The following is a 22,444-nucleotide window of genomic DNA, read 5'->3' as shown; positions in this document are numbered from 1 at the left end:
GGGTTTAAAACGAGAAAATAAGGGATTGAAATAGTGGGTGAAGTTTTGCGTTTCAGGTGTAAAAGAATTAGCTGCAGTATTGTTCTGTTACGGTAGGTGGCGCCACGCGGCGTCACAATGGGGCAAGATCAGTCGTCATAGCCTCTACCAGGCTCCGGACCTGGCTGGAAAGAGTAGAAGTCGGTCAAAGACAGCTGTCATCCTTCTGACGCCCATTCAACTCGGTCAAAGAGAGGAGTTGGCCAGCCGATAGATACAGTTTGCCACTCTCTTTGACCGATTTCTACTCTTTCCAGCCACGTCTGGAGCCTGGTTGAGGCTACATACGTTGTAGAACAACGGGCGTTCGAGTGACGACCGCTGCAAGCGTTTATATTAAACCGTTCAACACCTTTCTTTATACACAGATATTTGAAGGCAACTTTGAGATATTTTGAGCTGACTGATCCTAAGGAAAACGTTGTATACGTATAAAAGAGGTATTAACCCGTGAAACTTTAAACCAACTCTTATTGAAATCCCTTTTTTTGAAAGCCCTTGCATGCTTGTAGAAAAATGCGACTAACGTTACATAACACACTTCGTCTAGAGACATTTTTCAAAGCATTCTGTTGTCGCTTGTCTAGCTCCACTATTCGGCCAGTTTATGGTTTAATATGACAAAATAAGAAATTTGCGACTTTTCACGGCCTTTAGCTCACAAACTAGAAGCCCAATCTATAAACTTTCTATGTCACGCCACGTGCTTTATATATGCTGAGCACGTGTTTAAGGTATGCTGGATCACGTGCCTTCTGTATGGGCCGTCACCTAAAAGCTGTTCTAGAACCCAAACCTTGTCGACAGTACTCATCGTCAGTGACGTACGTCACAGTGCAACAACACTGTTGTAAACACATCGCCGCGAGACACCTGATAGAGAAGACGTCCACGTCCCCTCTCTCGCTACACGCCGCGATTTTCCGAGAAAAATCTAATAAAGAGTTGACTTTTTCTAACAATTCTTTATTTACAGTACAGTTCGAGACCGCAGGGCTTAAGGTGAGACCACTATTTCTTGTTATTTTGCTATGATCAATTAAAAGATATCCATATACAATGTTATAGTACATACAAATATTCGTACTGCGAGCAGGCCCGCTAACAGCATGTTGCTGCGACGCGCTGCCGGACGGACAACTATTTTGTCGCACGTTACATTTTCCCGCACGTAAGCACGAAACTAGGAGGTAAATCCGTGGACGTTTTTGATCCGTTCAGCAAATCAAAGTCACGACTTCCGTAAAAGAAGTAGTGCTGAGAACCGTCTAAATGTGAAATTAGAATTGCGAGCGCGGCGATCGTAGAAAACATCTGCGAACATCAAGCAACTCAATTCAAGGTAGGTGACGTTACAACTCGCGCGCGTTAAAAACTAGAATATGAGCGGTTGAATATAGTGGGTAACGTTTTGCGTTTCAGATGTAAATAAATTAGCTGCTGTGTTGTCCTTTTACGGTAGGTGGCGCCGAATCACTGCGGTAGCAACGGCGGCTCGTTCCGCTAAATAATACGACCTCACGGTACCAAGGAGTCACACAGCTACCATACGCATAGGAAGTAAAGCTTAATAAAAGTACTAAAATATGGGTATTCAAATATTTGTCGACTAGAAAACCGACTATAGAAAATCAACTAAACATCGCTGCCGTTGTTTTCCCGCGGGATATGGCCGTAAAGGCGGCAGACGAGCGAACGCTCTAAAGATTTGTTACACTCTAACGTATTATTTGTACCGTCTATGAAATTAAAACTTGATAGAGAGATCTCGAAGATATTTCCCTCCCATGAGATGACAAGTACACACAATCACAATTTTATTGTCAAAAGAAAGCGAAAATATCATAATTCTTATTTCTGTTTACTCAAATTCATCGCCAACATCCGAAGAGAGCAAAATTACAAAAGCGTCGTAAGGCCTCACCACCTTAATTTTATGGATGACATCCGCGCGCATTGATTTTCGCCTGTTTAAAAAAAAACAACAATCTCCTTCGAGGCTCCACGGAACTTATATTGCCGCAAAATGCCAGTATTGTGCCGGCTTGTCATAAAACTCGTTATGTACGACCACAATTAAGTACATCAGCATCAAAGTTCACAAGAAAACTGGGGGCGTAATTGTGGATTGGAATGCCATTGAAGTTGGCGATGGGGGTGTTCCGTTTGCACAGTTGTAAGAGAGACTCGCGGCGGCCAGCGAGTATCACCCAGACAGTTTCAAAGACGCCCTATCCAGAGTGGCTTTCACACGATTCTTTTGCAACAATGAGAGACATAGCATGATGGGAGAGGAGTTGAGGCATTGGTGGAGTTCAACATTGGTATGTTGAAACTTCCCGTATGAGTAACTCACCACAGTAGTCATATATCATCCACAGTCCTTGGAGCCAAATACTTTCTAATAGTGTACTTTTTTGATCGTTCTTGTCAATATATTAAACATCGATCACTTGAGCTGAATCTGCTATGATGAACAAGACAATTTACATGTATCTGAAAATAAAGACTTGTTGCTTGCTTTATACACCGTGTTTATGGTTCAATGCACAATACCAGCTTTGTAGTCCTGTGGTTTAGCAGCATTTTATTTGCTGGGTTTTTCTTTCTTTTCGCCTGCGCGCATTAGTTTGCATAACGGAGCGTGAACAATATGAATGCATCTTCTATCCAAGTATTTCCTTTACATGAATGTGTTCAAAATTCATTCATCAAAACCTGACCACTCTCTGGCAACTAGCGGTGGAGCGCCGTGAGTTCGAGCGCGTGAAAAGCGTGTTATGTTAGGGCCCTTCCCGATCCCGCTATATACTTATAGTAGTCGCTTGTGTAAACATAACTTCAAACCAACACTATAACTAAAATCACATGCATGCTTGTATGAAAAACGGCCTAGTAACAAATTCGTCTAGACACATTTTTCAAAGCATTCGGCTATCGCTTGTTTGAATGCTACACTATTTGGCCAGTATATGGTTTATAACAACAACCACACCACGGTTGAAAAATCGGCGACTTTTCACGGCCTTGTGCTCAAAAACTCTTATTGACCAATAAACTTGCCATGTCACGTGCTAAGCACGTGTTTTAGGTATGCTGGATCACGTGCCTTCTGTATGATCCCCACCGCCTAAGAGCTGTTCTAGAACCCCAACCCTGTTGTCAGTGACGTCACAGCGCAACAACATAGTTGTAAACACATCGCCGCGAGACACCCGACAGAGCAGACGTCTACGTCCCCTCTCTCGCTACACGCCGCGATTTTCTGCGAAAAATCAAATAAAGACTTGAGTTTTTCTAACAATTCTTTATTTACAGCACAGTTCGAGACCGTAGGGCTTAAGGTGAGACTTTTCCTTATTGTTGTATCGCTGTTATCTATCAAAAATAACCATAGAGTTCATACAGATATTTACACTGCGAGCAGGCCCCGCTACAAGCATGTTGCTGCGACGCGCTGCCGGGACGTACAAATATTTTATCGCACGTTACAACTAGTAGGTAAATCCGCGGACATTTTTGGCTCGTTAAGCAAATCAAAGTCACGGATTCCTTAAAAGAAGTATTGTATATGGTACTGAGAACCGTACCAACTGTGATACTTAGAATAGCGAGCGCGGCGATTCTTCAGTATATTAACAAGCGTAGAAAACACAGCGAACATCACCCAACTCAAGGCTAGGTAGGTAACGTTGCAACACGCGCGTGTCATGGAATCATATGTAAGCAAATATTCGTCAAAAACTAGGATATCAGTGGTTGAATTAGTGGGTTAAGTTTGCATTTCAGGTGTAGAAAATAAGCTGCAGTGCCGTCCTGTTACGGCAGGTGATGCCACACTTTTTGGCTAGAGTCGCGGTTCCTATAGAACAACGGCCGGGCATTCCAGAGACGAACGCCGCGAGCGGAGGGACAAAATGTATTGAACCAACGATTCTTCTTGGTTGAAAACTAGGATATCAGAGATTGAAATAGTGGGTAAAGTTTCGCGTTTCAGGTGTAAAAGAATTAGCTGCAGAGTTGTCCTTTTACGGTAGATGACGCCGCATGGCGTAATTTTGCTAAAGTCGTTCCTATATACAGTTAGAACAAAGGCCGGCCATTCCAGAGACGAACACCGCAAGCAGACGAACAAAATGAAACCAACGATTCGTCTTGGTTGAAAGTTAGGATATCAGAGATTGAGTGGGTAACTTTTGCGTTTCGGGTGTTAAAGAATTAGCTGCAGTTTTGGCCTGTTACGGGAGGTGACGCCACATGACGACACTTGGTCGTAAAAGAAAAACGGGCGTTCGAATGACGATCGCTGCAAGCGTTTCTCGTCGTTTCAACACTTTTCTTTGTACATGCACATGATTATTTGAATATGTTTGAGCCGACTCATGGACTGATCCTAAGGATATGATTGTATATACACTACTAAAAGAAGCAGTAACTTGTGCAAGCATAACTTCAAAACAACCCTCTAACAATTGAAATTCCCTGCATGCCTTGTATGAAAAAATAAGCTTTGTCTAGAGATACCTTTCAAGGCATTCTGCTATTGCTTATGTTTGAATGCTACACTATTTGGCCAGTTTATGGTTTATAACATTGAAAAAAACCGTGACATTTCACGGCCTTGTGGTCTCGGTTCGGAGTTTCTTGTACGATTTTGGGCTGATTCGACTGCCTGTCAGAAAAGGGCTAGCGCTTCTCCAAACATCGTTTGTCGGAAAATTCGCCTTGCCGCTATAATTTGAAGTTGAAATTTTCTGTGGAAGCGTTATCTTTTATAAAAAACATCATTAAACTCAAGTTTTCAACCAAAAACTACTAGTTTAGGGGCATTCTCCACAGGCCGCTACACAGAAATTAAAAGTTTTCCTGGGATAATGACTGGCATGGCAATAAAGGCCAACATTTTCTCTATATGATATGTAAAAAATGAAGAAAATCTTGAGGATACGTTTTCCGCAATCCCCGATGGATGTTGCGAAACCATGCAAAACGTACATAGAACTGGGTAATCAGGCGACAAAGCCGCGTTACCGTTTTCGCGCAATTATATCAGGAAGTATTCACCGGTCGGCCAAACCTGTGCTACCAAAAAACGCTACGAAGAACGGGCTTACATAGGAAATATAAAAGATTATACATTGCTATAGTGACAGCCAGAAAATTGGTGGACAAAACTGAGGGGAAAACCTATGATTTGCGCCTTATCTTCACGCACTATATAGCCGGTCAAAATAAATTCCGAACCGGAACCTTGTGCTAAAAAACCGAGAGACTTATTGCCAAATACATAAACTTGCCATGTCACGTGTTGAGCACGTGTTTCAGGTATGCTGGATCACGTGCGTTCTGTATGATCCTACCGCCTAAAAGTTGTTCTAGAACCCCAACCCTGTTGTCAGTGACGTCACAGCGCAACAACATAGTTGTAAACACATCGCCGCGAGACACCAGACAGAGCAGACGTCTACGTCCCCTCTCTCGCTACACGCCGCGATTTTCTGCGAAAAATCAAATAAAGACTTGACATTTTCTAACAATTCTTTATTTACAGCACAGTTCGAGACCTCAGGGCTTAAGGTGAGACTTTTCCTTATTGTTGTTTTTTGTTATCTACCAGAAATAACCATAGAGTTCATAACAGATATTCGCACTGCGAGCAGGCCCCGCTACAAGCATGTTGCTGCGACGCGCTGCCGGGACGTACAACTATTCTATCGCACGTTACAACTAGTAGGTAAATCCATGGACATTTTTGGCAAATCAAAGTCACGAATTCCGTAAAAGAAGTATGTGGTACTGAGAACCGTACCGTCTAAGTGTGATGCTTAGATTAAGTTAGAATAGCGAGCGCGGCGATTCTTTAGTACATTAACAAGCATAGCAAACTCAGCGAACATCACCCAACTCAAGGTAGGTAACGTTGCAACTCGCGCGAGTTATGAAATTATATGTAAGCTAAAATTCATGAAAAAATATCTATAGGATATCAGGGATTGAATTATTGGGTTAAGTTTTGCATTTCAGGTGTAAGAAATAAGCTGCAGTGCCGTCCTGTCACGGCAGGTGGCGCCACATTCCCGAGATGGACGCCGCAAGCGTACGAACAAAATAAAACCCACGATTCTTCAACGTCTCCGTCTGATCACTGCGTGGTTTAATGGAGGGGTGCTATCTCATTAATTCGCTAGCAAGAGAAGATTTAGTTCTTCTTCTGGTGAAATAATGAGATAGAGGGTGGCTTCTATCTCACCTAGTGAAATAATGAAATGGAGATACGCCATCTCATTAATTCACTAGAAGGAGAAGTTTGATTTGTTTGAGAAAAAACACATGAGATAGATTGCTGTAATAATGCGACAACGTTTGTACAAACTGTTGTCACATGCATATCATGTAACATGTTGAACTGAAAGAATGAGATACTATCTAGTTCTAGATATAGACAGTACGATGTGTGTAAAATATGAAACATCCATATCTCACCAGTGAACACTCTACTTTACATATTTGTACACATGGAAATGGTGAGAAGCTTTTCTAACGTTGAAACACTTATCTGCATAAAAATGTATTTTGTAGTAGCTTTTTAATCCATGTAAAAGAAAAGATATTCTCTACAGATGTGATATTGTACATATCTGGAAGTTTAATTGTCTGTAAATAATCGAATCTGGCAACAGTTTCTATGTATATTACCTATTTTTACTTTTGGTACCGTATGTACTTGAAGGACTATAGTTTTGTGTCTAAAAATACTGTACTCACATCCATTCATCCATTGTGTATCTTAGTGCACGTAGTTTATTAGAGAATGCAAATCTTTTTCCTGTGTCTTTCGGTCACACTTGTGCGTATATCAAGTACGTATGCGTTCCGTATTTTTGTCACTCGATCGGCGAATTTGAAATGCATCCACCGATGCTTAAGTTACTCAATAGTTACAGAATACCCTACATCAACCCATGTGCATAAATGATTATAAGCAAGTTATGTCCTTTAATAAAAAAACGATATATCAAAACAGGAAGTTCCGCTCCAGTACTAAGGGAAGCCGCTAAGGGGCCCAAAATCTAACCATTCCCAGCTTTTGTCACACCCTACCAACACATAAAATATGAAACCAAGATCCATTCTTGAGTTATCTTGTTGACACACATAAACGCGGCTGAAAATATAACCTATTTCATGGAGGTGATAATACGTAACTCATATGGACTTAATATACGCACAAGTGCGACAGCCCCCATACTCTTCTGTATCAAGTCCAGACGGAATTTGCGGCAGATTCAACTCAATCAAAATCTCTTGTATGATGAAACACTTTTTATAGAATACTTTCCTTTTCCGTATCCCTAAAACTGATTTCAGAAAGGTCAAGCTCCGTGTTAGAGAATAGTTTACAACTATCTTGTCTTCTAGAATATTTCTAAAAGACCAAAATCTCTAAAAAGCGTACGTGGCTGAAGTAACCTCCACACATAAGCAGACAGTAAAGAGAGAGCGTGTGTGTGCTGATGAGAGATTATATTCTTATCTGTCAAGATAAAACTTTTTGAAGTTCTGTTTGGAAAGACCGGTACAATCTTGATAAAACATCCAGAACGTAAATTTTCTCATCTAAAAGACCGAAATGATTTCCACCAACTTGATCTATGTAAATAAGAGTTTGGTTTTCTAGATCTACTTTACTTTGGGCAATTTCTATCGAACTGACAAAGTCTTTATCTCTAAAATATTGATCTATGATTGAGAAGACCGAAATGTTTTCCAACAACTTGATCTATGGAAGAATTTCTAACCAACAGTCTACTAGATCGGGGCAATTTCTATACATCTTAAAAACATGTTTCTAATAGTATGCTTAGGTATGTCGATTTCTAGAAAACACTTGACGATAGTACATCTACAATTCAATACGTTTTTTAGTGAGTATTACTCATGTTTTCGAATCTGAAAGACTTTTTTGCACTGAGGATTTCCTATCTACAAGACTAAGACTGTGCCCAAACCAACAGTTTGTGTTCAAGTACGTACTAGTATTCTGATCTAAAACACCGGGGAATTTTCATGTGCAATTCGTGTCTTCAAACAAGAAAGACCAGGACATTCACGTTTTATTACATTTATCTAGTTGTACTTACATTTGAAATCAGAGAGACCAAGGTGACTTGCGTCAAACAAGTAGGCATGACTCTATCACATAACGAATATGATGTTTATTGCATATCCATGCCCAAAATACTGAATGCCGTATACATTTTGAATTAATAAAAGAGAAAATCGTGCACTATTGTACCACACGATAACATACCGTTTACAGACCCATTCTCTTTTAGCAAAACACATGTAAACGAATTCAAAGTTTCTCAATTTCATCAGTATTTTGAGAATAACGTGAGATATGGGAACATGTATTTGCTAAATACGTACATCGCTGGTCTGAGGCCCGATTTACACAGGGGTCTTGGATACTATTTTGAATTTTCATAATTCAGATTTCAGATCCAAAATTTCATGTCCCTTTCTAAAGGCAGACTGGAAAAAGGCTCGGGTCGGCAGGATTTTGCTAGGGTTGGTCGGGTAACCGGAAACATAACTTTTTTTTTCTTTTGGGCTAACACAACACAACACAACACAACACAACACAACACAACACAACACAACACAACACAGCACAGCCTTGTCTCTACCAGGATTGGTAGACTTTTATTTTGCACTTTAGACAGAGGCCGCTAGGTGGATCGCGCTATCCAATCTTTCTTAAAATCTTGACCACACACGAAAACGCCCTCATGACAATGTACTGTATTTGTGACTTTTTAAAATCTAAATATCCCGTAAACAGACGAACTTACGAACCAAGGAATATCAGGGCCTCATACACACACACTCTCTCTCTCTGTCAGTTAAAGGTGCGGAAATTTGTGTGTTTCGCGGAATATTCCTTTGAAAAGACAATCGCCGTCGGAAACTTGCAACATATAACAACCGGGTCTAGTGTGGTTGAATATGAATCAAGGAAACAGTTAAACAGAAGGGAAATTGTCTCAAATTCCGTCACCTCTTGCCACCTAAAATGATACTAAACTCATTGGACACTCATGTCCAACTCCAGCCACAAGACGATTGGGTCCTGGCGCTGATGCGATAGCAGCCACACCCGACAGGAGGTGTTATTTCACTGTCATCAAGATCATCTTCAACACCAACATGTCTTGCCACGCCAGCCGCGATATCGATCCACCATAGCTGTAGATCAGGTCTGTCTAAAAATGAAATATCCCTTTTAATCAGTTATAGAATGATAATTCAAATTTTCACTTGGCAAATGCATGATGCAGTACACTAGTTGAAATAGTCCAAAAGCAAAAAGCAGTGGTCATCAAATTATGCTAATCTCACTGCTGGAGCAAATAATAAATCCTTTTCCATGCCTCCCCGAAGGACGACATCGCCCCGTCCCGGACAGCTTCGGTAGACTTCGGCCTTCCTCGTCAACTTCCGCCAATCACCATCACCGACGAGAGCCGTGTTTCCCTGTCCGAAGCAAACCAGAGACTCTTTTTAACGTAGTTCATGAATAGATTGTTAGATTGTTGTAAAAAAGTTAAAAAATCAACCCAAAAAATGACTATCATAGATAAAAAGTTAGATGAAAGTAGTAGTGTTAGTTGTACTAGCAGTGGTACTGGACTCAATACAACACTAAGCGTTACGCGTCCCTCCCCTGCACAGTCTAATACAGAGGAAGTATCGAAATATGCAGAGGAACTGAGCAAAGATCCTACAGTCCTCCGTAGCGCGAACAGCATCGGCAAGCTGTTGAAAGGTGGCTCCAAAAACAACGTCACCGCAATTTTTGCCAAAAACCTGATCGAATCTGCCACTGAAGACTTGCAGATCGAAATCGGGTCTTGCTCGTCTATGTCCAGCGGCAGCTGCGAGTCCGGTATGAACATGATGGACTCTGTTGTTACCATCACCGGACTCATCCACGCCGAGAAGAACCGAATCAAGGGCGAACGGTCACGCGACACGACCGAGGCCCACCGGAGAGAGAGTGCGCACGAGCTCGTGCACAGACGCGACTCCAAGGGTGCAACAACAGAGCCTCTCCGCAAAGGGTACTCGATGACTGCACTGTCAGATTCAAGACAGGTCCGAACAGGAGTTGAGAAGACGAAGAAAATCCTCCGCCAGAAGCTGATCTACAACGCCGGACAGGAGCTGGCCTCTCCGAAGAAGGAGAAGTCCAAAATCATCACCAAGACGGGCGCCTGGACCATGAAGAACAGATTAGCGTTCATGAAGGGCGATGCCCCAAAAACCAAGAAACAGCAGGAAGAGGAGAAGCTACAGAAGCTGGCTAAGATATACACTTCGAATGTTGTCAAAAACGCCACCAAGAGGCACTCCAGACACTCCAAAGTCAACCTTTCGCGTCAAGGGGAAGCTGAAGAGGAGCCGACCATCTTTAGTGGGAAAAAGAACTCCACCATCTACTTTGGAGGCATCACAAAGATTGGAGACACGCCTCAAGTCAACGAAGAAGATAAGCTCGACATCGCTGTCGGAAGAGCACCTGCTGGGGACCAAGCACCTGTCACAAGCCCCAAACCTGACGCCCTACTGAAGCCCTCGGAACAGACGAACTCCCCGCCGACAGGGAAAGAGTCGACGAGCAAACCAGATAATCTTGGCGGGAAATCTGTCAGCTCGAGCGTCACCCGAGAGGCAAAGGAAGCTGAGGCAGGACATGCCCAGAGGCAAATCGGGCCGTCCAGAGAAGGTGCTAGAGTCGATGCCACGGCCGTGGCAGACTCGGGGGCAGTTGTACACCACAGTGCGGACGATAGAGTCAAAGCAGCCGTTCAGAAGTTAATGTTGAACGTGACAGAAGGCGTGATGGCAAGGCACCCAAACCTCCGCATTGTGAACCGCGCTGTCTCGATCGTCGACCCGGTAATGCAAGCGACCGAGCTCTTTAACCCGACACTTCTCGGCGAGCTGATCCACCAAGTCAACCATACGTACAGCTCGAGAGAGGCCGCCACACTGGGGCTCACGCAGTTCTTTGCTGCCACCATGTCGGGCGTCCTGACAAAAGTAGCAGGCTTGATGCCTCTGATTGGCGCCACAGAAGAAGGCGGCCTGCCCGTACTTCCCACAAACGCTCCTGTCGACACGACGGACACAGCAGCGTCGACTGGCAACCGCCTGCTGATGGTGACCAGAGCGTCCCCGCCGCCTTCTGCATCTGGTGTGACCGATCAGAAGTGTACAGAGGAAAAGTCACTCATAGGTCCTCCCCCACTGCCGGGCTGTCTCCCAGGAGGCGACAAGCCAACACAGACCGCTCCTGTCGTATGTACAACACAGACGGCAGAAGTTGGGCAGCGCGCTGCCGTGAGCGCTCGAGAGCAAGATGACACAGAGATTGCCACAACGGCAATGACGATGGAAGCCCAGCTCACCGTACCGCCGGCACCCCCACCTCTTCCTCCTCCCGACTACTATCTGTCAGGCGGCGACGAGTCGGACGACGAGACGCCGAGGGAACAGGCACCGCAGCAGCAGGCTGCGAAGGTCTTCCTCCCACTGAAGTACGTGGATCGGTTCCAGAGCCAGGGTTTCAGGCACGTGGAGTTCCATCCCTCCCCACGTAGCAGCGCCGCCAGCAGCGTGGCGGGAAGTGAGGTCGGTAGTGTGCAGTCTTCCCGTGCAAGTACACCCGCAGGCACCCCTCGAAGCTCCAGTCCTGTTGGTATGGACCGCACAAACCAGGTAGTCAATAGCACGGCACTGGCCACAGCCTTGTGTGATGTTGTGGAAAACGGGGACGCGCCACGAGACAGTTTTGCCTTCCAACTGCAGTCCCAATTGACAAAGCTTAAGCACTGCATCACCACGAGGAGGAAGACATATACAGGGGAGACGGAAGACAAGGCCGAGACTTCGTGCACGGTCGCCACAGTCCAGGCCGACAGAGTCCCCTCACTGCCGCCCCTGGCAATTCCCAGTCCAACGCCAACTATGGGTCTTCTGTCCCACCAGGGTGCAGAACCTACTGCACCGCCTCTGCTGCAGCTCGATGGACTCGGTGGTCTGACCAGTCACGGCCTTTCAGGAGGTACAGCCATGCGCCACACGTCGGCTTCAGCCAAAGTGACACAAAAGACGACTCTCAAAAAGGGCGACGAATCGGTGGAAAATATTGCGGAGGCCAGCCAAGCCATGGCATCTACGGAAGATGTGAACGTCCCTGCACCGCCATTGCTCCCTACTGCGGAACAGTTGAGGGTACAAAGTCTTCCACAAGTCGCGCCACACTTGCTGATGCATGGGGCAGGATTCGGACGAGTCCCCACGCCCCCGTCTTTACCGCGCACGGAGCTACTGATGTCCGGAATCTCGGACGGACCCGGACGGGTCCCTAATCCTCCTGCACCGCCACCGATGGAATTTCTGACGTCCGGAATCTCAGGATTTCCCGAGCAGGAAGTCTCCCAGGCGTCGCCGCGACCGCTTCTGGATCTGGTCGGCACTGGGGCCATGCAGCCGGTACCAGATCCAAACCGGCAGTACACGGTCATGTCGGTGCACGCCACAAAGGGGTCAAACTTGTCTCAGAAGAAAACTGTCACTCGTCCTGAGGAGGGCAAAGGAGACAGCACGACAGAAGAGTTCGAAACAAAATCAGCCGCGCTGCACACAGATATTCCCGAGCCCCCTCCATTGCCAGCACTGAAGTACTCAGTTCCAAAGCCTTACGTCCGTCATGAGACCACGTTTGAACATGAGATAGCGCAGAAAGCGAAAAGATTCTACTATCGGAGGGAGTTGTCCATACAGCTCCGACAAGAGAGAAAGGATCTCACAGATTTTCTTCTCCAGCTCGAGGAAAACGAGCCGAAATTTTCGCCGAAGGAACGTGAGGAACTGAAAGCAAAAACAAACCAGGAGATCGACCAAATCGACACTTGTATCTCCAAACTCCTGATGACAACCTCGCTGAGGAATTTGGTCGAAGACACAGGAACAAAGTGTTCTGACGAATCACTAGAACCAGGTGAGATCGTATGGTCCACGGACGAGTTGCCAACGACGGAGCAAAATCAGCTCTTACTTTGCCCAGACACTGACCACGGTGAAGACACCGGGTCAGAGTGTTCTGACGAATCACTAGAACCAGGGGAGATCATAGTGCAGACAGCTCCAGCGTCGATAAAATCCGACAGTCAGTTGTCTGTTTATCTGGAACGCCAATCCTCGGACGAGTTGCCAACGACGGAGCAAAATCAGCTCTTACTTTGCCCAGACACTGACCACGGTGAAGACACAGAGCCAGAGTGTTCGGACGAATCACTAGCTATAGAGCCTGGTGAGACCTCGGATGAGTGGCCAACGACGGAGCAAAATCAGCTCTCACTTTGCCCAGACACTGACCACGGTGAAGACGCCGGATCAGAGTATTCTAACGGATCACTAGAGCCAGGGGAGATCATAGTGCAGACAGCTCCAGGGTCAATAAAATCCGACAGTCAGTTGTCCGTCTATCTGGAATGCCAGTCCGAAACAAAATCAGCCGCGCTGTACACAGATATTCCCGAGCCCCCTCTATTGCCAGCACTGAAGTACTCAGTTCCAAAGCCGTATGTCCGCCATGAGACCACGTTTGAACATGAGATAGCACAGAAAGCAAAAAGATTCTACTATCGGAGGGAATTGTCCATACAGCTCCGACAAGAGAGAAAGGATCTCACAGATTTTCTTCTCCAGCTCGAGGAAAACGAGCCGAAATTTTCGCCGAAGGAACGTGAGGAACTGAAAGCAAAAACAAACCAGGAGATCGACCAAATCGACACTTGTATCTCCAAACTCCTGATGACAACCTCGCTGAGGAATTTGGTCGAAGACACAGGATCAAAGTGTTCTGACGAATCACTAGAACCAGGTGAGATCGTATGGTCCACGGATGAATTCCACACAGCTCCAGGGTCGATAAAATCCGACAGCCAGTTGTCCGCCTATCTGGGATGCCAATCATCGGACGAGTTGCCAACGACGGAGCAAAACGAGCTCTCACTTTGCCCAGACACTGACCACGGTGAAAATACCGGGTCAGAGTGTTCTGACGAATCACTAGAGTCAGGTGAGATCATAGTGCAGACAGCTCCAGGGTCGATAAAATCCGACAGTCAGTTGTCCGTCTATCTGGGATGCCAATCATCGGACGAGTTGCCAACGACGGAGCAAAACCAGCTCTCACTTTGCCCAGACACTGACCACGGTGAAAACACAGGGTCAGAGTGTTCTGACGAATCACTAGAGTCAGGTGAGATCATAGTGCAGACAGCTCCAGCGTCCATGGAATCTGACAGTCAATTGTCCGTCTATCTGGGATGCCAATCATCGGACGAGTTGCCAACGACGGAGCAAAACCAGCTCTCACTTTGCCCAGACACTGACCACGGTGAAAACACCGGGTCAGAGTGTTCTGACGAATCACTAGAGTCAGGTGAGATCATAGTGCAGACAGCTCCAGCGTCCATGGAATCTGACAGTCAGTTGTCCGTCTATCTGGGACGGCAATCCTCGGATGAGTTGCCAAAGACGGAGCAAAACCAGCTCTCACTTTGCCCAGACACTGACCACGGTGAAAGTGCTTGGTTTGAGTGCGACAACAACTACCATGTCGTGCACGGGGAGAACACCCCTTGTTGCATGACAGACCACGCCCACAGATGGACGTACACGCCCACGAGATTCACGTGCGAGAGCTGTGACGTATCTCTGCTCATGAAGTACCATTTGGAAACCGACAGTGAGGAGGAGGAAGGCGAGAAGAAGGACGAGCACGACAAAGTCCCCGTGCCGATCTGTCACAGGAAAGAGCCCGGCCATGATCATAACTGGACGTACGATCCTCCCAGAATGAAATGCAAACCGTGTCACGTGAAGATGGTGATGAAAATGCGCCTTGAAAGCGACGACGAAGATGAAGACCCTGTCCGGAGGTCGGTTCCAATCCACCACAGGGTACCGCGTAAGGATCCTCGCACCCACACTCGTCGGGTACAGTCCCATTCGGAAAACATCGCCTCGCGGATTCCGCTGGTCAGGAAGCCGGCTCGAACCAGCGAGCGGAAGTATCCTTACAGACAGCCAGGCGAGAAAGCCTATCCCAGCAGCCCAGAAACACCTTCACGGAAGCTGCCCGAACCGAAGGTTGTCGTGACCACAGAGATGCGGCCTCAGCCTGCAGCAAAAACGGCAAAGGATCAGTCGTCCCCACGCCAGACTCGGACTCCACTGAAAAACGTGTACATGCGGACAACAGATCGTAAGACAAGTCCGCCTGGATGCACCGCTGCGAAAGCTGCCAAGCAGTCAGTAAAAGGCTCGGCTGAGCCTGCAGCTAAAACACAGAAGAGCACTGTGAAGAGGGCTAAGGTGGAGATGACTTCCAAAGAATACTCCCAGAAGGTTTGGGAAGCTCTTGTTGGCGACGACAATGAAATGAAATGTTCAAAAACACAGGCCACCCAGTCCAAAAGTGTCAAGAAGCCTTCTTCGGCATCTAAGGAAACTGGAGCAAAGATCTCCAAGTCCGGTCCCAAAGGCTCTACTAAGAAGGACACGACATCCGAAGCTGGACCCTCGGGAATTCAGGACACTCCTGAGAAGACCATGGTAACGTCTAAGGACGCACCTTCTGAACCCATGGCTTCCCCCAAAGGAGAAAAGGTACCGAGCGCCAAATCAACAAACAGGGAGTCTGCTAAATCTCCACAACCTTTAAAGGAAGTCAAGACTCCAGCAAAAGGTCCACCTGACCAGTCCACAGAAGACAACAAAGAGAAATCATCTCTTAATGCTCCACAGAAAGGAGCCAATGCGCCGAAAGCTGGGCCGTCCGAAGGCCAGACCGCAAAATTGGTGCCCACGAAAATTCCGCAACCGATTCAAGACACGGCTGTTAAGTTGGGTACAACTGCACTGTCAGCAAAACGCACTGACAGGCAGACAACAGACAAGGCGCCTACAAAAATCCCGCAACCGTCAAAAGATACAGTTGTTGGGCGGAAAACCCCCATGATAGGTACAACTGCACTGTTGCCATGCGACTCAGAAAAGCAGGCGTCTATCAAAGAAACAGCGCCTTCGCCCACGAAAGTCCCACAACCGTCTGAAGACACGGCTGTTAACGCTAAGCGACCTATTTTCTACATTGGCACAACTGCATTGTCCGCAGATGAAAAAGACGAGCTGAAAACAGACAGGGCGTCTGTCAAACCAATCCCGCCACCGCCACCACCACCGCTACCGGCTACGAAAATCCCGCTGCCATACACGCCTGTTACGCGGAAAACTCCAGTGATGGGGACAAATGCACTGTCGCCAAGGCGCACAGATAAGTCTCAAGGAGTGCAGACCTTACCGGCGTCTAAGAAGACTCTACATTCGGCTAAAGACCCCGCTGATAGGCCACGGACTCCCCTGAAGGAGTCAGCTGGGCAGACGACTGGGTCGTCAAGAGTTCAGACCAAACCGGCGTCTAGGAAGACGGCAGGGCCGTCCGACACACAGACGACTGGCGAACCTGCCGAGACAGATGATTCGGAGCCCAAGCTTCCATACGGCTGGGTGTCGTCGGGCATAAAGAAGTACACTGACGAAGAAAAAGCACGGCTAGATGCGGAAGTTGACGGATACTGGGGTAGAAAGTTCTCCAAAGATCGTAAAAAGCCATGGTGGAATATCGAGGATCCAGAAGAACGTGAGGCAGCACGGCTTCGCCGGCGGTCGAAGACAGACCTTCAGCGGACTGAATCATCGAATGAACCGCCTGGTGCGACCCCATCCAACTACAAACAGCCCGGCATCGAGATTCAAGCGTCGAACGATGTCGATAGCTCCTCGGTGATTTTGCCTAGTCTCTTTGGGACGTCTACGGGCGTCCGGTCAAGGGCGGGCCGGTCGAACGTGGGATTAGTCCCGAAAAAACTGGAAATGCACTTCTTCGACTCGTCAGAAGACAGCGAAGATGAGGTAGACTTGGACAAGCCCATCTCAGTGGAGGATCTCCATGACGACGACTACTGGAGAGCCATTGAGAAAAAGGCATACGCTATGGTGAAGGCAGATACGGAACAACTAGAGACGGTCGACGAATCTCCCGAACTGGAGAAGTCGGCACAGGAAGCTATGCCAAGACGCGCAGAAATGCGGGAAACAGACAATGCGACAGTTAAAGAAACAGCGCCTTCGCAAACGAAAATTCCGCAACCGTCTCAAGACACGAGTGTTAAGCGGGAGACTCCCGTGATATGCACAACTGCACTGTCGCAAAGGGGCACAGAAATGCAGCCAACAGACAAGGCGTTTGTCAAAGAAATGGAATGCTCCAAGACACAGGCCACCCCCTCCAAGGATGCCAAGAAGCCTTCTTCAGCATCTAAGGATACCGGAGTGAAGATGTCCAAGTCCGGTCCCGAAGGCTCCACTAAGAAAGACACGCCATCCGAAGTAAAGGGGCTACACGAAGATGGGCCCTCGGGTTATCAGGACACTCCTGAGAAGATCCTGGTAACGTTTGAGGACGCACCTTCTGAACCCATGGCTTCCCCCAAAGAAGAAAATGCACTGAGCGCCAAATCAGCAAATATGGAGTCTGCTGAATCTCCACCACCTTTAAAGGAAGTCAAGACTCCAGCCAATGGTCCACCTCATCCTGACCAGTCCACAGAAGACAACAAAGAGAAACCATCTCTTAAGGCTCCACAGAAAGGAGCGAATGCGCCGAAAGTTGGACCTTCCGGAGATCAGACTGCAACACTGGTGCCTACGAAGATTCCGCAACCGATTAGAGACACGGCTGTCAAGCGGAAAGATCACATGATGGGTACAACTGCACTTGCAGCAAAACGCACCGACAGGCAGACAACAGACAAGGCGTCTACGAAAATCCCGCCACCGTCTAAGGACACGGATGTTAAGCGGAAGACACCTATGATGGGTAAAACTGCACTGTCGCCAATACAAACAGAAATTCAGGCAACAGACAAGGCGCCTATCAAAGAAACCCCGCCTTTGCCCACGAAAATCCCACAACCTCCTAAAGATACGGCTGTTAAGCGACCTATTTTCTATATAGGCGAAACTGCACTGTCCGCAGATGAAATAGACGTGCAGAAAACAGACAGGGCGTCTGTCAAACCAATTCCGCCACCGCCACCGCCACCGCTACCGCCTACGAAAATCCCGCTGCCATACACGCCTGTCACGCGGAAAACTCCAGTGATGGGGAAAAATGTACTGACGCCAAGGCGCACAGATAAGTCTCAAAGAGTGCAGACAGAACCGGCGTCTAAGAAGACTCTACAGTCGGCTAAAGTCTCCGCCGATAGGTCAAGGACTTCCCTGAAGGTGGCAGCTGGGCAGACGACTAGGCCGTCAAGAGTTCAGACCAAACCGGCGTCTAGGAAGACGGCAGGGCCGTCCGACACACAGACGACTGGCGAACCTGCCGAGACAGATGATTCGGAGCCCAAGCTTCCATACGGCTGGGTGTCGTCGGGCATAAAGAAGTACACTGACGAAGAAAAAGCGAGGCTAGATGCGGAAGTTGACGGATACTGGGGTAGAAAGTTCTCCAAAGATCGTAAAAAGCCATGGTGGAATATCGAGGATCCAGAAGAACGTGAGGCAGCACGGCTTCGCCGGCGGTCGAGGACAGACCTTCAGCGGACTGAATCATCGAATGAACCGCCTGGTGCGACCCCATCCAACTACAAACAGCCCGGCATCGAGATTCAAGCGTCGAACGATGTCGATAGCTCCTCGGTGATTTTGCCTAGTCTCTTTGGGACGTCTACGGGCGTCCGGTCAAGGGCGGGCCGGTCGAACGTGGGATTAGTCCCGAAAAAACTGGAAATGCACTTCTTCGACTCGTCAGAAGACAGCGAAGATGAGGTAGACTTGGACAAGCCCATCTCAGTGGAGGATCTCCATGACGACGACTACTGGAGAGCCATTGAGAAAAAGGCATACGCTATGGTGAAGGCAGATACGGAACAACTAGAGACGGTCGACGAATCTCCCGAACTGGAGAAGTCGGCACAGGAAGCTATGCCAAGACGCGCAGAAATGCGGGAAACAGACAATGCGACAGTTAAAGAAACAGCGCCTTCGCAAACGAAAATTCCGCAACCGTCTCAAGACACGAGTGTTAAGCGGGAGACTCCCGTGATATGCACAACTGCACTGTCGCAAAGGGGCACAGAAATGCAGCCAACAGACAAGGCGTTTGTCAAAGAAATGGAATGCTCCAAGACACAGGCCACCCCCTCCAAGGATGCCAAGAAGCCTTCTTCAGCATCTAAGGATACCGGAGTGAAGATGTCCAAGTCCGGTCCCGAAGGCTCCACTAAGAAAGACACGCCATCCGAAGTAAAGGGGCCACACGAAGATGGGCCCTCGGGTTATCAGGACACTCCTGAGAAGATCCTGGTAACGTTTGAGGACGCACCTTCTGAACCCATGGCTTCCCCCAAAGAAGAAAATGCACTGAGCGCCAAATCAGCAAATATGGAGTCTGCTGAATCTCCACCACCTTTAAAGGAAGTCAAGACTCCAGCCAATGGTCCACCTCATCCTGACCAGTCCACAGAAGACAACAAAGAGAAACCATCTCTTAAGGCTCCACAGAAAGGAGCGAATGCGCCGAAAGTTGGACCTTCCGGAGATCAGACTGCAACACTGGTGCCTACGAAGATTCCGCAACCGATTAGAGACACGGCTGTCAAGCGGAAAGATCACATGATGGGTACAACTGCACTTGCAGCAAAACGCACCGACAGGCAGACAACAGACAAGGCGTCTACGAAAATCCCGCCACCGTCTAAGGACACGGATGTTAAGCGGAAGACACCTATGATGGGTAAAACTGCACTGTCGCCAATACAAACAGAAATTCAGGCAACAGACAAGGCGCCTATCAAAGAAACCCCGCCTTTGCCCACGAAAATCCCACAACCTTCTAAAGATACGGCTGTTAAGCGACCTATTTTCTATATAGGCGAAACTGCACTGTCCGCAGATGAAATAGACGTGCAGAAAACAGACAGGGCGTCTGTCAAACCAATTCCGCCACCGCCACCGCCACCGCTACCGCCTACGAAAATCCCGCTGCCATACACGCCTGTCACGCGGAAAACTCCAGTGATGGGGAAAAATGTACTGACGCCAAGGCGCACAGATAAGTCTCAAAGAGTGCAGACAGAACCGGCGTCTAAGAAGACTCTACAGTCGGCTAAAGTCTCCGCCGATAGGTCAAGGACTTCCCTGAAGGTGGCAGCTGGGCAGACGACTAGGCCGTCAAGAGTTCAGACCAAACCGGCGTCTAGGAAGACGGCAGGGCCGTCCGACACACAGACGACTGGCGAACCTGCCGAGACAGATGATTCGGAGCCCAAGCTTCCATACGGCTGGGTGTCGTCGGGCATAAAGAAGTACACTGTCGAAGAAAGGGCACGACTAGATGCGGAAGTTGACGGATACTGGGGCAGAAAGTTCTCCAAAGATCGTAAAAAGCCATGGTGGAATATCGAGGATCCAGAAGAACGTGAGGCAGCACGGCTTCGCCAGCGGTCGAAGGCAGACCTCCGGCGGACTGAATCATCGAATGAACCGCCTGGTGCGACCCCAACCAGCTACAAACATCCCGGCATCGACAATCAAGTGACGTGCGATGTCGATGGATCCTCGGTGATTTTGCCCAGTCTCTTTAGGACATCCACGGGCGTCCGGTCGAGGGCGAGCCGGTCGAACGTGGGATTAGTCCCGAAAAAACTGGAAATGCACTTCTTCGACTCGTCAGAAGACAGCGAAGATGAGATTGACTTGGACAAGCCCATCTCAGTGGAGGATCTCCATGACGACGACTACTGGAGAGCCATGGAGAAAAAGGCATACGCTATGGTGAAGGAAAATGCGGAACAACTAGAGACGGTCTACGAATCTCCCGAACTGGAGAATTCGGCACAGGAAGCTACGCCAAGACGCACAGAAATGCAGGAAACAGACAATGCGTCTGTCAAAGAAACAGCGCCTCCGCCCACGAAAATTCCGCAACTGTCTCAAGACACGGCTGTTAAGCGGGAGACTCCCGTGATATGCACAACTGCACTGTCGCAAAGGAGCACAGTGATGAAGCCAAAAGACAAGGCGTTTGTCAAAGAAATGGAATGCTCCAAAACACAGGCCACCCCCTCCAAGGATGCCAAGAAGCCTTCTTCAGCATCTAAGGATGCCGGAGCAAAGATCTCCGAGTCCGGTCCCGAAGGCTCCACTAAGACGGACACGCCATCCGACGTAAAGGGGCCACACGAAGATGGGCCCTCAGGAAGTCAGGACACTCCTGAGATCCTGGTAACGTTTGAGGACGCACCCATGGCTTCCCCCAAAGGAGAAAATACACCGAACGCCACATTAACAAATATGGAGTCTGCTAAATCTCCACCACCTGTAAAGGAAGTCAAGACTCCAGCCAAAGGTCCAACTGACCAGTCCACAGAAGGCAACAAACAGAAACCATCTCTTAAGGCTCCACAGGAAGGCGCCGATGGGTCGAAAGCTGGCCCTTCCGGAGATCAGACTGCAAAATTGGTGCCCACGAAAATTCCGCGACCGATTCAAGACACGGCTGTCAAGCGGGAAGATCCCATGATGGGTACACCTACACTGTCCTCAAGACGCACCAACATGCAGTCAAAAGACAAGGCGCCTACGAAGATCCCACAACCGTCTAAGGACAAAGATGTTAAGGGAAACACGCCCGTGATGTGTGCAACTGCACTGTCGCCAAGACAAACAGAAATTCAAGCAACAGAGAAAAAGGCCTACCCTTTGGTGAAGGCCAACATGGACCAACTAGAGACGGTCGACGAACCTTCCGAGCTGGAGAAACCAGCGCAGGCAGCTACGCCGACCGCAAAGAAACCATCAAAAGTCCGTCAGTTGCTCCAGTCGTGGGATAATAAGGAGAAGAAACGAGAAAGAGAGGCCAGAGAAAGGGCGATGAAAGAGAAGGAGGGTAAGAAGGCGTACACGGTCGAGCACAAATCGGACCCCCCGAACGCAAAACCCTTCATTGGCCCACCGCTTCCTCCGGGGATGCAGAAGAAAACTCTGGAGAAGAAGAAACAGGGCTTGACGCGCCGTGGGCACCAGGGAATACCCACGCTAGCAGCCATTAGGGCAAAAGAGGGCAAACCAAGCACCTTTACGAAGTCAGACTGTAGGCTGACCCCCACAAAGCTTGTCGGCAAAACCAATTAAATCTAAGCTATCCGGAGAAGAGAGAGACTCAAGCTTCTACTCCGATGTCGAATGATTTGTCGAC

The 22,444-nt window shown here is 48.0% G+C and overlaps 1 protein-coding gene across 1 annotated transcript; it reads left to right on the top strand.

Annotated features, from left to right (window-relative positions):
* The first annotated feature begins 9,666 nt into the window (after positions 1–9,666).
* LOC136434153 (mucin-17-like) lies at positions 9,667–22,380 on the top strand. Its single transcript, XM_066426918.1, has one exon. The coding sequence runs from the start codon at positions 9,667–9,669 to the stop codon at positions 22,378–22,380; it is 12,714 nt and encodes a 4,237-aa protein (XP_066283015.1).
* Positions 22,381–22,444: the final 64 nt, after the last annotated feature.

The sequence above is a fragment of the Branchiostoma lanceolatum genome, chromosome 4, assembly GCF_035083965.1.
Source record: "Branchiostoma lanceolatum isolate klBraLanc5 chromosome 4, klBraLanc5.hap2, whole genome shotgun sequence".
Classification (NCBI taxonomy): Eukaryota; Metazoa; Chordata; class Leptocardii; order Amphioxiformes; family Branchiostomatidae; genus Branchiostoma; species Branchiostoma lanceolatum.
The sequence above is the reverse complement of the archived record's forward strand: the minus strand, read 5'-3'. Positions and strand labels throughout refer to the sequence as shown.